The 14,805-nt window shown below is 49.5% G+C and overlaps 1 protein-coding gene across 9 annotated transcripts in view; it reads left to right on the plus strand.

Annotated features, from left to right (window-relative positions):
- Positions 1 to 6,025: 6,025 nt before the first annotated feature.
- The window catches only part of UBTF (upstream binding transcription factor), a 291,891-nt gene continuing 283,111 nt past the window's right edge, over positions 6,026 to 14,805 (plus strand). For 2 of the 9 annotated variants that reach the window (XM_069634300.1, XM_069634304.1), the window contains exon 1: positions 6,026 to 6,207. In XM_069634300.1, coding sequence (XP_069490401.1) covers positions 6,130 to 6,207 — 78 coding nt within the window. In that variant the 5' untranslated portion in view covers positions 6,026 to 6,129. Of the gene's footprint in view, positions 6,208 to 7,226; positions 7,446 to 7,781; positions 8,381 to 14,805 lie in introns of those variants that run through there. The other 7 variants (XM_069634305.1, XM_069634307.1, XM_069634306.1 and 4 more) reach the window with 5 other exon arrangements.

The following is a 14,805-nucleotide window of genomic DNA, read 5'->3' on the forward strand; positions in this document are numbered from 1 at the left end:
TAGTCCTAAATCTTTTGCAGTGTTCCCTAAGGGAACTGCACAGGTTTCTGCCTAACAGTCTATACCCCTCTTAACGTCCTTGCCATACCTCCCCATGAAGGTGAACATACGTTCATCTACTTCCAGGGTATCTGCTACCATGGGTCTGGTGCACCCTGCTCATTTTTTTTCAGGACCCCCATCCCCGGCCCAAGTCTCTTCCTCAAGTAATCCGTAATGTTACTTTGTGGCTCTCACTCCGAGGAGCTGGGCTGTATTGAAGAATCCGGATCAAACTCTTCACCCGTTCCGCTTCAGCTGCTGATCTTTCTCGTGTGTCTGCTGGCACTGCTGAACGATGTATCCTCAGAATAGCTTGAGCCGATCTCGTGTGTTTCATCATTGTTCTGCCAGCTCTCGTCTAAAGATTCATCTGAGCTTTCATGCATCTATTTGCCCCATGACCTCACCCTTCTCTTGCCACTGTGTTTTGTGTGTGGTGTACCCAGGGGGTATGGGCATTGTGTTCCATGCGCGTTTTCCTTCTTCCCACTTTCTCTCTATGCACTACTCCTTCTCAACTCCTCCATACCTTGAAAGAAGGCTAAGAGTTTGTCCATAATGTCCCCGCTTTTGTTAAAGGGGCCCATGCGGCACTCAGTGCCGTTTGAGTCACTTGACTCCTTAAACCGGCACTAGTGTGCAGCACATCTGAGTCCTGACTGGAGATCCCTTTCCTGCTCATCTTTATTCTTGTATAAATTCAAGTAAGCAATATATTGCAGTTCACTTGGGTTACACTACTTCACAGTTAGGCGGGTCTTAAGGTGCAATCAGTTTTTCATGGGACTGCACCCGTATGAAACAAAGCAGCTCCTGCGATTGTGTCCCTCTGGCGCTGCAAACAGTTTTTCTTGGGACTGAGCCCCTAATGTGTCCCTGTTAAAAGGTATTTTCCAAGCTGATGTCAGCTATATAGTTTGGGGATGGTACGCCTCTTAACCAGCAGATGGCATTGCTAAGATATTTTGCTCTGCGGTCTTCATTGTTAACTGAATTTCTCCTGACAATTGATCTGATTGCAATCCAAGTACGCAGCAGCGCCGGAACCCCTCAGAGTCCCGTTGCGCCTCGCTGCAGCTTCCGTGAGGCTACTGCCTCACGTCGCCGCACTGCCCAAACACTGGGGCCTTGGCAGCCACATTGCGTTCTATCACAGTCACTATGATATATTGAATTTACAATGTGCGTGTTCGCAAGTGTTTCTAGGCAAAAGAAAAAGGAGGGGGGAGGACAAGTCAAACGATCAGTGCGAAGGGGGAGGAACAGGGAAACATTGCTCCGATTGAGTGCAGCTCTGGGTAAGAGCAAGGAGGCTGGGGGCTGTAGAGGTAACAGTTACTGCCCTCAAGTGCTGCACAGTAGGCCCGGAGGCAGTGCAGGGAAGGCCGATCATGGAGGAGCCTGGTACCCAGTGGGACTCAGGGGGCAGCCAGAAAGCCTTGTGGATGATGCAGAGTGTCTTTAACCTGATCCTTGCAGCCAGTGGAGAGATATGGTCCCTGGGCTTGAGGCCAAGGAGAAGTCTTGCAGTCCTGTTCTGGATTAGTTGCAGAGAGTAGAGGAAGGCAGATTGAGAAAGAGGCTGTTGCAGAAGTCCAGCCTAAAAAGAATAGGGGCTCTGGAGACAGTGAGCTTCTGAGGGATAGTAATAAAAGGAAGAATACCTCTGAGGAGGTGCAGCTGGTAGGGCCTTCTTGGCAAGGTCTGTGATGTGAGGAGAGAGTGGAATCGAAGATGTCTGTAAGGCTTTTTGCCCCCCGGGAAGGTTAAGGAAGAGGTCCCAAGTACGGCAGCCAGAGAGAGAAAGTGGGAGCAGGGGACCCAATGAGAAGGATCTCCGTCTTCCTGGCATTAAGGCAGAGATTGATGGAGGTGCACCAATCCTGAATCGCGGATAGACAGTCAGGAATGAGTGAGTGAGGGAGGAAGCTGAGGGGAGCGTGAAAGAGCAGAGTGTCATCCACATAACAATGAAAGTTGGGGAAGGTAGAGATCAGGTGGGCCAAAGGGGCCAAGTAGTCATTGAAGAGCCGGGGAGAGAGGTTAGAGCCCTGGGGAACACCACATGTGGAGAGAGAGAGATGGTGGAGAGAAAGGACCCAAGAGTGTCAGTCCAAGAGGAAGGAGGTCAACCACTCCAGGGCATGACCTGCAATGCCCAGGTTCTCAGGATGGGGATGGCGTTATTGACCGTGTCAAAGGCAGGGGAAAGGTCCAGGATGATGAGGACAGAAGGAAGACTGGAATCAAGATTTTCACAGGTGTTCAGGGGAGCAGTTGCTGTGCCTCTGGCTGCTCTGAATCCAGGCTGATGGTCATGGAGACAACCAACAGATTTAGTGTGGGAAGTAAGCTGGGAGATGGCCAGCTTTTCCAGGAGTTTGACCAGGAAAGGAGTGTGAGAGATTGGGTAATAGTTTGCCGGACAGATAGGGTCTTTTTAAAGGAGGAGTGCACAAGTGAGTGGGGTCAATGTGGTCCTTGATTGTTCTGGAGGAGCAGGGGAGCACCTGTTTGGACAACACTTTTATAGGTCAGACTTGTCTAGAAACATTGTCATTTGTTATCAGAGAGAAAGAGGGTGAAACAGACAGGAGAGAGGGGGCCAGGAGAGGCAGAGGATGGGGAGAGCAAGAAAATTGATGTCCTGGGTTTTAGTGGTGAAGTGAAAAGCCAGAGCCGTGCAGAGTCTGGGAGGGAACAGGAGAGGTAGAGACTGCAGAACGATTGGCCAGCTCCTTGCAGATTTTGAAGACCTCTGCCTTGTTGCTTCAGGCTGAAGAGACGTAGGCTTGGAGGTGGACTCTTCTTGGATAGGACAGAGTCTGCATTGCCTTTGGACCAGGCAGCAGGCCAGTTTGTCAGAGGAATGCGCCTGAAGTCCCCCACTTCCTCTCAGCCACCCTGCACTTCATTTCAGGGCAGCGAGAGCAGGGTCCTAGCAAGTGTTGCACTTGGCAGGTAGGCTTCAGACAGATTCTTATGACAGGGCAAGGATAAGAGTATTGGAGATAGAAAGATGAAGGTTAAAGGTTAGAGGAGGCTGTGTCAGAGTGCGAGTCAGCCATAGGAGGAGCAGAAAAAGTAGAGGCAAAGGTGTCCACTGACAGATGCTTAATGAGCAAGAAGGTAGGTGGCAGTGCTGGGCTTTGCCAGAGGGACAGAGTTTCAGGAGAGAGCAAAGCAGAAAGCGGTCAGCCCAAGAGTGAGTGGTGAGATGGTTAGAGAGGGGGGGGGGTGTCTGAGGAGATGAGAACATCCAAAATGTGTCTGGCAGAGTGTGTTGGACCAGCAGGGAGAATGGAAAGAGTGTTGCAGAGGTTGCAGAAGGGCACAGAGGAGGGATTTAGAAGCAACATATAAATATGAGATGCAGGCTAAAAAGCAGTGAAAAAACAATTTTGTCACCATGTTGCTAAAAAAAAGGCCCAATTGTGGGGTTGACAATATAACATACAACACATTTGTTATAGGAGTTCCGTTTTTTGTTGACACCATATTAATAATCATAATATTTCAACAGTAAAATAGTTTGAACCCTGTAGTGAGGTAGTGAAAAGTTAGTAGAACAGTGACTTTAGTCAAAGAGGATGTCGGTAAGGGTCTGTCTGGAGGAAGCACTGATGCAGGTATCAGAGATATGTGGCCTAGATTAGAGACCAGGATGTCCCTCTTGAACTTATTTCTGCCAGACTTAGTGAGAGGATAGGAGATAGAGTAGCAGTTAGAAAAGATGGGAGAAACGGAAAGCACCATAGAGGGGGGCGAGTAGGACGAGGGCGGAGCGAGAGACAGCCCAATACAGCGCACACATGAAGTGCGGGGGACGGCAAAGTCACACAGGAGGAGCAGACAGGAGATACAAAGGTACCCCAAGGGAAGTGTGAACCTAGGGAGTGGGAGAGCCTAATGGGACACAGTTCACAGTACAGCGGTAGCCATACTGCAAAACCACCCAGATTTCACTTTCCTAAAAAGAGAGAAAAAGGCCAAGTTGTAAACACAGCACAATTCAAATGCGACTTTCAGAGGGAAATGTGAGGGGTGGCTAAACAAAACAATTAACTGAGGTGCTGAAGTGCTGTAAGCGAAAAAGGAGTAATATGAGGGGGTGGGTCTGTTTTGTTGAGTGCAGTAATTGCGGTCCCCCTGGCTACACTGCACCTACCTGGTGGGAAGCAGGTCGACAGCTGCACACTTCTTGCTTACCCAGCTGACACCGCCAGCCAACATCGCGGTGGGCAAGGAGAACCCGGGAAGCGGGGACAAGGCGGGTGCCCAAACACCTACTGCTGCGCAAAAAGGAATGAAAAAATAAAGTTTAAGTGCCTCAGGAGACGGCACTTCTCACCCCAGCACCCTTTCCACAAGCAAGCATGCGGATAAGCCGTGCACCTTTGCCTGCTGCGCTTTATTTATACGCACACTGTAACCAGTAATAGGATCACACTGTCGTATAAAAAATAATGAAAATATCTGCTGCTCCAGCAGCACAGAAAGAAGTAAGGCTGTAGGGGGAACTTATATTGGATAATGGACTGTGATTGGATGTAGGAAGTCGTGTGAAAAATAGAGCCAGTGAACGACTAACTGCAAAATCAATTATTGTTCGAATTATAGTTCTTTTTTATCGTTTGTTATTATGGTTGTAAAGTTTTTATATGGGCTGCTCAAGAAATAGAGTTGAGCATAATCCGAGCCCCCGGGTCTTGACAGGAGAATGTAATTGTGCAGTCCGATACTATTCTTTAAAAACGTTACCATAACATGAAACCTTTAACCCGTCAACTACTAGGTCTCATCATATGCATAGTTCTGGATGGTTAAAATGCCATAATTATGCTCTGTAAAAATGTCTGGTCAACTCCTGTTGATGCCACTAAAAGGGAAATCTAGAACGAAAATAACTCCCACATATAGGGCTGCTCCCAAAAATAACATTCAAGGGTCAGTAATATGCCTGGTTGCGAAATTACCAGAGAAGGGAGGTGGTTGTATTTCACGAGACACGCCCATATTGGGAAGGGGGCGTGGGGGAGTGCTAGAGTCTGCGTTGGTTGACTGGATATGAGGAACGTACCCCCTTTATCAACAGCAACCCCTCAAATAAACATGCGCGACCAATTGAGTTTAGCGAGAAAAAGGATAAAACAAGAGGCGGCCCGCCCCCTGCTGCAAGCCAGTTGAAGAACAGTACGCCAACAAACGTCAGCCTCAACAACGGCCATAACGCCTTTCACTGCAAGAAGGCGAGGCTTACACCTTTCCCTCCCAAAAACAGAGGGTTGGAGGGAGTTATGACTATGGAAGAGTTGTGAATGCAAGATGGTGCAATGCCAAAGTAACACGCCAGATCCGCCAAAGAAATGCAGAGCTGTCATAGTTCCATTGCCCATCCACCAAGCGGGCAGCCATTGCTACCAAAGCAGGCGGAGAAGGAACGTCACCGAGCGACTGCGATGTTTATACGATGCCCCCGTTTATTTAGGGGTGGGAAGTGGGTGGCAGACACCTCAACACTGCATACAACTGCCGCCCCCTAGTTAGATTCTCATTGGATCCGTCATTCCTTTAACAGGCAGGTCCAAGTCCGGGATTGGACAGCAAATGATGACGCCCCTGACAACAAAGGTGGAGTTGGAGAAAATCCGATTAAAAAAAATATAGAGTACGTGGATAGAGGGAAACGTCAAGCCTCCTCCTCCTCCCCAGTTTATGAGTGTGCTAGTATCCAGTTCCAACTGGGCAGAGAAGGGATTATAAGAGCTGCTGTGCACCGAGAATGCAGCAAGGGAAGCCTACAATTCTAAATAAATCTGGCTGCTAACGCTCGTACCATACATCACGAGCCCCAATTCCTAGAAGACTGCGGCCCTGTAACACCACCCAAAAAAACCCTAGCAAAAGAAACCGGTGGGGTAAAATGCAAGAGTTAGGAAGGCGAAAGGAATAGTAGGGGAGTGGGGCGGCTAGCAATGGAGACATGAGAAGGCAATGGCCGGGCAGAATATAGCAGCGGTGCGAACGGCCACGGAAGAGGCCGACCCTGTAGGTGCAGGCTGACGACAGTTGGACCGCCCCAAGTGGATGAGCCTGACTGGCCAGTGGGCAGTCTGGATGGGTGGACAACTGGGGCAGAAAAGCATTTGCGGGCTGACAAGCAAGGTATTTTACCAAGCACCGGTTGCTGGCGAGTGGGCATGGTTTGGGCAGAGGAGAGATGCTGCGGCAAGGCACGAGAATGGATGGGACAGCCACAGGTCGTGATGGCTGATGGACCTTTTCAACTAGCTGTTGGACCAGAGAACAGACATTGGTTGTTAGAGGGATTCTGTCCAGAATGAAGACAGACATGAGAGTGAAGCAGACAAATAGTACTTTATTGAGATGTCTTGCAACAGGGGTATTCGCAGCACACCTAGGGCGGCAAAGCCATAGTCCCGTAGCTGGAAAAGTTTAGCTGGGTGTGACACGAGACCCGGAAAACGGCTGGATGTCAAAAAGTGCGAAAAGGCACAGATCTCGTTGTTGTGCAAGCAGACTGTGAGATTAGCTTGTCATCTATGTGGGCAGGTACTGGGCTCAGCAATAATGTGTGCATCCCCCACCCCCTCCTTGTGCCTGCCTCGCCTGGTCTTTGGCAGGCAGCAGTTGGTAGCTCCCCCTTGTGCCAGGCACTCAGACAGGCAGCATAAAGTTAAGCTCTGCCGAGGTTCGGGGCTGCAGAAAAGCGGCAGCAGCACATATAGTCCTGTGCAACAAACCTTGTGAGGTCGGGCCGCAGAAAGGAGCCGAAAGGCACAAGTTGCAAGCGCTGTCAATCAGCAATGATCACCACTCCGCACAGACACGGTTGAGGATCGGCCTAGAGAAAGCAAGCACTGGTAAAAGAAACGGACAAGCAGATGCGCCATCCCCGTCCCTGGAATAAGGAAAGAAGCTGCACAGTCCTCCCCATTTGGGATGGCAGGCAGTGGTGGGGAGCGTTGGACAAGCAGCAGTGCGCCCTGCTCTGAAGAAGGCAACAACATAGCCCTCCCTCTCCGTCCGCCTGGCTCCGCTGCTCAGCTGTGGGGTCGGCGCAGGCTGGAGCCCGCTGGCTGATTGGAAGAGAGGGGAGGCAGAGCAGAGAGCGAGCGGGATGGAGGGGCGGGGGAAGAGCCGCTCTCTGCGGGGACTGAAGCCAGTCCACGCCCGGGGCAGCATCGAGCCCGCAGAGCTGGAGAGCAGACAAAGCCAGCACGGGAAGCGGGAAGGTGGCTGAACCAGGGCATGAAGAGATACGGCACATAGGAGAAGATCACGGCGCAAGGAAAAGTCTAATTAAAGAGAGAATACGCACGAGCCAACAGGAGGACATCCTCGCCGAACATCGATACAAAAGGGGAACAACCACCATCGGGGTAAGACATGGAGCGAAAGCCACCGTGTACCAGGGCAATGCAAGAGGGATCCAGTCCTGGTACACAGGGCGTAGTGGGTTCGATGTGGGGGGAGGAAAAAACGGGTCGAGAGAACCAGACACGGGGTATCTGTATCGCACTAGGGAGGCAGCGAATATGAACGATCCATACGAGGCACGGAGGGATTCAATGCACGGGTAAACAAGACCAAAAAAAAACCTAGTACCCGGCGTGGAGAAAAGGAGTCCAAGAATGGGGATCCAACACCGGGGTAGGTAAGGACGCGGCAGGCCACGAATGGCGAGGAGTAGGCATTGGCGCTGAGGGAGTGAAGAGAAAGCAGGCAACAGCGTGGAGCAGAGAGGCTTCGACAGTACTGGCTGCCGCAGGGGGAGGGCAGCAGCAGCGCCGCGCGGGCTGCAGGGGAGGAAGGAGCCCGACCAGCGGGGGGAGGAGGCAGCAGGAGCCCGAGAAGAGGAGCGAGTGGCAGTACCAGGGGAGCCCGCGAGAGCAGGGGGGGAGGAGAACGAGCAGCGCCAGCCGGAGAGCACAGGGGGAGGAGACGAGCACAGGCAGCCGGACACAGGGCACCGAGGGAGCCGAGGGCAGGGGGAGGGGACCAGCACAAGCAGCAGCCGGAGACCAGGCGACGGCAGGGTGGAGACAAGTACACGCAGCTGGGCAACGAGTGCAGGGGCAAGGCAAGGCGGCCGCAGGCGAGCGGTGAGGAGAGCAGCCAAGCCCACTGCTCTGAGGAGGCGGCCGCAGTACTCTGCACACCGAGGCAGCCGAGCGCAGGGGGGAGGAGACCAGCCGCACTAGCCGGACACGGCGCGGAGGGAGGAGACCAGACCCGCAGCGCAAGGAGAAACGAGGCGGCCAGCTGCGCCTCCAGAAGAAGAGGCGGGAGCTCCAGCCCAACGAGGCGCCGAGAGGTAAGGGCGAGCCGCCGGGGACAGCACCCTCCCTCACCCCCCCCCCCTCCCTTCGACATAAAACGGGGCACCACCAGGGAGGTTCTACAGGGACCCGAAGAACATACGTAGACCAGTGCAGTGAGACCCCGGAGGAGGGCGATGGTGTAAGGGCACAGAGGTCGCGGGCTGTGGGCTCCACGTGCGGCGGGGCGAGAACCACGGCAGGCTACAGGCAGGGAGCCTGAGACGCAGCCATTTCCATGGCCTCATGTCGATGTTACGCCCCGAGCCTGCATGTACTGTTGCCGATTCAGTGTCCTGCTCAGGTCTCCGTCACGTTTTCTGCCACCGAGTAGGACTGGTAATACCCGCGGCCGATGAAATGTCGGGCTCCACGCCTCCGACAAGGCTTGGTGTACAGCGCGTGACCCTGGCTCGGCCGTACGTCTACGCTCTACCCAGACCGATCCCCATTTTGTTGACGGTAGTTTCCGAAGACGGGGTTTTACTGCCCTGGTTTATGCCTCGGCTGGCCCGAGGGCTCTCCCCCGGGATCTTTAGAAAATAAAGGAGGGGCACAATTGAACGGCGGTGCGACACGATTCCTCTTCCGTCAGCCTCAACGCACGGCTGCCGCGGCCTCCAGCCTACTGCCTCCCTCAGACTCCTGCGCCATTATTCTCGTCGCCACCACCACATACTTCCCGGGTTATATAACACGCTTTTTTTGTCGGGGCGCGACTTTTTCCGGTTGAGGCCCAGTTTTCAACCCCACGCTCCTTATCGGAAGAAAGAAATGTAGGGTCCGTCTCCGGTTTGGTTATACGCCCCTTTACACATTCGATTGACGCTTGCCCGGTCATGGCGTGCCGCCTCTTTTCCCGTTCTCCGCCGTCCCCTTGTACCTCCCCCTTTTTCCCCCCCTCCCGTCCGGGGCGGAGCGTGGCTGCCCGAAACCCCCTCCGGTCGAGAAGACTCGAGGAGGCCTTTGCCGCCCTCTCCCGGGAGAGCGTTAGTGGGTGGGGTTCTGGAGGGGGCTTTGCGTCAAAAAGGCCTCAACCCACCGGGACCTTTAACCCTGCGTGGTACAGGAGAAAAGGCCAACGCAGGAGCCAAGCTAGGTTAGGCTTGCCAAATGTCACCCGATAAAGGACATGGTCGGCGACACCCGCTGCTACAAGAGCCACGAGCGGGACCAAGGCCCAAAAGTGAGGCCAAGCATAGCTTGGTATAGGGTAGCCCAGTGTAGCACAGGGGTCACGTATGGGCCAAAGGCGCACCGCTGAGGGGCCACTCTAGTATCCTTGCTGAAATTACTGTTCCTGTGCGTCTCTGTTATCAAAGGTAGTAATTGTTATTCCAGTACATCCTTGTTACTCCCACTCCCTATCTCATACACGTTCATGAACTTTGGGGTGGTGGATACCCCAGCCGAAGTTCCTAAGTACAGTAAGAGACCGGCATGGTTACTGTAAGTGACACTGCCCATATTCCGCCTGATCTGGTCACTCGTGTGGTGTATCCTGCCCAGAATTTCACACTTTCTACTACTACTACTTCCTTCCGAAACCCAGAGCATCAGTATGGTAAATCTAGCCCCCAAAACGATCCAGTCAATTCCCCAAAATTGTGGGAGAGTCCTTGATTCCATGGGAAAACTGGGAAGACCTTTCAACTTTTACTCCATGGTATTTTTTTTTTCAAGAAGCCAACAATCGGGCATCCTGTAGGTGATTTAAGGCTCTAATTTCATCTTCTAAATTCAACAGCATAGAGAATGAATATGAGACTTTGGCTATACACAAGTAATAAAACAAAAACAAAAAAAATGATGGAGACTAGTAAACAATGCACATGTCAAACCCTACAATTCAGAAAAGAATACGGCAGGTGAAGAATGTCCCACCTCCCAATTTAAGTAACCTTTTCTTCTATGGGCAAGCTCAGCACAGGTTCAAAAGATGGTCTACAAGCCGAGAGCCGAGTTCCCCAAACGCACAAGTCAAAAGATAGGTATGGGCACTATTATTATGGCCATGGGCAGAGGCAGAGAACTCATAGAGCCTGGGAAATGCCACTGGTATGGAGTATGGAAGGGAAGTGGTGGGATGCATGTGAGGCCAGGATTACCTACCTCTTGAGAACCCGTTGGGGGAGGGGGCATTGAACCCCCATCTCACAGACTAGGTAACCCTCGGCTATCTGTAGATAATGCAGTGTCCGTCTTTCATTTTCTTTGTTCCTACAGTGCCACCTATACCCATCTCCACCCCACACATAAACTGGCCACAATATTGTTACACCAGCAACACCCAGCAGAGAGACAAAAAAGGCACAATGGGGACCCCTGCAAGGAGCCTTAAGAGGCCATTGTCAACCTAGTACACCTGACAAATGTGATGCAGGGGCCACCAAGAAGAGGAACCAGGAACACCTAGTTTAAGGGCCACAAGACTCCAAGGACTCACAGTTCAGGTGCTGGGAGATAGAGCGAGGCTTTCCTGGTATGGGAGTCCTGTGCATGCAGCCAAGGAGGACGGATAATAAAACCTATCATAGCATAGGAGTCATTACTTAAAACACAATGGTTAGCTTCTCAGCGTCAGATTTTGAATATTCATTCCCAAACTGCCTCGGAACCTAGGTTGTCTTGTAAATAGTCCTCCTTTGTTGGCGAGGAATGCCCAACATCGTTTTAGGCTCAGCGCAAACTATCCTTTGAACCGATGAAATCATACTCTTGAATAGATGAGGTACACACGTTTTGTTCACCATGCCACACATCACCCCTCCAATCTAACTATGTTGCCAGATCACATAATCGCATGACAACAGAAACATATTTTTACCAAGACCATGCCCGAAAGGATGAACAAAAACGAATGCGTGGTGAACACCTAATTCATGGAGTCCGTTTATCGCATGTAATGTGTCCCAAGTCACACTTTAGTTGTAGTCTGTAATCAATTTGAAGACTACAGTTGAGCACATTACCCGTAGCACTTGTGTCGTATTTGTATGTATTATATGTATGTGTATGTAGTTTTGTGCGTATGTGGAAACGGGGTCACGTGGGACTGATGTGCAAACTTTTTATTTGAGGTTTGAATGTTTGTGAAGTTTTTTTGTCGTAATAAATTATATATGTCGTGTATGTTTTTGTTCTACACACACTTATTTTTTATAAATTGTGCATTGAATTCTCAAAGGCTTTATGCTTCTAATAGAAGTGGTTAGAGGTGCACTTCTCGTTGTTTTTTTAATTGCCCCATATGACCTCTTATGTTGCTTGTAGACTGGAGATAGACCTGTGACACCTAGATCAGCGGCCAGGTATACCCAGCTACAGAGACTGGAAGCGAGGTCATGGATCGGGGCATTCTATCTTCGGAGCCCTTTTAGTAGTTAACAATATCAAGAGTTGGGGGGGGGGGGGGCCTTGATGAATTTCTTGTCCAGAGCGGTGGAGCTTCGATGTCGTTAAAGAGGGTCATGATGCTCTGATTTGACAGCACCATAGTTCTGTGAAACTCTGATCAAGTGGCAGCAGAGATATGGGATGCTAAAAAGGCAGAAGAGATCTAACGCCATGATGTGTGTGAAGAGATCTATGGTCTGCAGCACATATGTTGGTGAGGGATCTGTGTCTAACATCTCTAATCTTCCTGTTGCATGGGGGAGGGAGAATGTTCTGGACTATAACGTGCGTTCAATAAATAATCCCACAGGAGCACACTTGCCCTTAAAGCTGGTATACAAATAGTTCACAGTACTTGCCACTGGTTCTAATAATCGTCAATGTTGAATATGTATCCTATTTTTTAATAACAAAAAGGGAGATCCGCAATACTTCTTTATACGATTGTGTCCCCTCCAGCTAGGGTTGATGATCTTCTATCACCAGTAAGAGTTCATGAATGCATCAAGAAGGTAATACATAATTGTCTAAAACCTATAAAAAATTGGCCTATACAATTACATAGGTAAAGAATGATGTATAGACAAAATGCATGCCGACAAATGTCAAGTATAAAGGTTAATATAGCTAGAGGGAAAAAATGTTTATAGTTGGTTGCTGCAGCGGAAAGGTGTCACTTGCATGGCCAATAGTCTTTTTTTTCTTAAGTGGGTCAGCTCTTTCAGATGAGGGGTCTGTTCCATTCCCTCCGGTCCCATTAGTACATGCAGCAACTCTAAAGTTAGGGAATAAAAATAGACGCTATAGGATTCCCTTTGTGTCACTCAGCTGTAATGGTACCCTGACAAGTACAGTCGGCCTCCGGCAGCTTGAATACAAACTTTTGTTTATAATACACCCGAATTAGGATGAGTCAAATGATGACCACATAAAGCAGGGTTGGTGTTTATGAGATTATGATATGCCAGAACATCTGATCATTTGCCAGTTTCTGGCCAGAAATGCTGCATCCAAGAATCCCCCGTTTAGATTATTCGGATTAGAATAGCTCCACACTTAGTTCACAGTCTAAATACTTTTCACAAAACAATTTCTTGGCTTTAAAACCCATGGATCCTCTTCTCTTACGGTAATTAACTGTAATGACACTGCAGCATAACAACCCTGACGGGTGCGTACTCCAAAATGTTCCCACTAACTAAATCATTCACACCATGATATGTTACAGGTATAGACAGCACCAAGTGAAGGTTAATCCAGTAGAATTTAAAGGTAAGTATATCTCTAAACTCTTGTCGTATGAAAGATTGAGTGTTACTTTTTGAGGACCTCTCCACACTCCAGCAAACACTGCAGGCAGCTGATTCGTTGTCTATATAAAAAAAAGTAATCCCTCTGAATACCAGATAAGCCTTGGGGGCTAACTCCCCTGTTTAACTTTCACTTTATAGTGAGTTATGAGCCCCCCCACTCCCCCAAAACCTTGTCGCTGGTGACACTCGAGGGGAGGGGTGAGCAGACAAAGAGGTGCGCACAGGCCATGTCTCTAGACCAGCCACGCCAGCACACCACAACAACCCTCTCTCTCTGGCAGGGAAGACAGAGTTTGTGTCTGATGCCAGCAAACGTTACTGCGCAATGCTGGTGTGCACCACCGCCATCTTCATCAGGGGCTGCAACAGTGAATTCCCAATATAGGATAGACAGTGAGGCCTCCCAGTGTGTTCAGCAGAAAGCCGGTAAGTGGGCGGAGCACACCCCAATAAATAAAATCTACCTCGCAGAGGTTCAGCCACAAAATAAAAATATTTATATTCCCAAAGTAAATGTTTTATTCAGCTTTTGTTTCCCAGATGCAAATTAATCTTAAAGCAGAAGAAAACATGCTCTGAAGGAGCTAACGCAAAAACAACCACTCTCCAATACCTATCTAACAAACTGTCTCATTTTCTCCCTCTCTCCACACAGCTTAATGTTCAATTTCTGGTGAAATGAACCGTTTTGATAAAATGGCTGCCCCCATGACATTCATTAAATATAATGTATAGGCGATACATAGTGAATTGAACACATCTCTGCAATACATACCGTTTACCATTAACATAACATAATTCTATATTATACTGTATATTTGAATCAGCGACGGTCCCTGCCTTATGCATTATAAATACATTTCATACATTCAGCCCTAATGAACTGTTAAATCTGTGCTTGTTACCGTGCTCCAAGAAGGGGCACCCCACAACCCAGCCTTTTTCTATAAGTAACTTCACACCTATCGGGAGTGTTGTACGTGGCACCCAAGTTGGAGAGATAATTTTGATTCCTGGATCAGTTGTGTGGAGGATATTGCTACTAGGTTTTCTCCACATTTTTCACTTTTTGGATGCCCCACAGTTGCCATGCCAGATATTGGTTTCTTAGCTCAGAGTCTGGACTCTGCTTATGCCTAAACAACCAGGTTCAAGTGGTGCCACTCTGCTGATTAGAGTTATTAAATCGCTTTAAAAAGGTTTTAAACAAATGTACAAAGCCTTATACATACATATATATTCTATTACAAAAGGCAATTCAAATTATGTGAGCAATCTGATCCCCGTACACACGTCAGACCCAGAATTCATACCAGAACTGTGAAAACAACTAAAATAAAGCTGTCTAGGGTCGAAAGTCCCTCTACAATTCATACATGTGTTACACGTTTCTAATTTTCCCGGGAAGCATCAAAATCTGCATATTCAATCTGATCCCTCTCTGCCCCTTATTTGAAAGGCAGAACATGTAGAGGGTCACCTGGGACCCAGATGGGACCATAGTCAAACAATACTGTATGAAGTCCTTCCATTGGCCTTAAGTGGGTCCTCCCTTGTCTTCGGACCGTGCGGCAGTGGTTGGTGTCTTATTTAACTCCCACTTTGACTATGCAAATGCTCTATATGCTGATTTGTCAAACTACCTGGTGTATTCCATCAGGCATCCCAAACTGCAAAGGTCTGGCTTATCTGTACATCCCTACACAATTCTA

The sequence above is a fragment of the Ambystoma mexicanum genome, chromosome 13, assembly GCF_040938575.1.
Source record: "Ambystoma mexicanum isolate Mex_15411 chromosome 13, UKY_AmexF1_1, whole genome shotgun sequence".
Lineage (NCBI taxonomy): Eukaryota > Metazoa > Chordata > Amphibia > Caudata > Ambystomatidae > Ambystoma > Ambystoma mexicanum.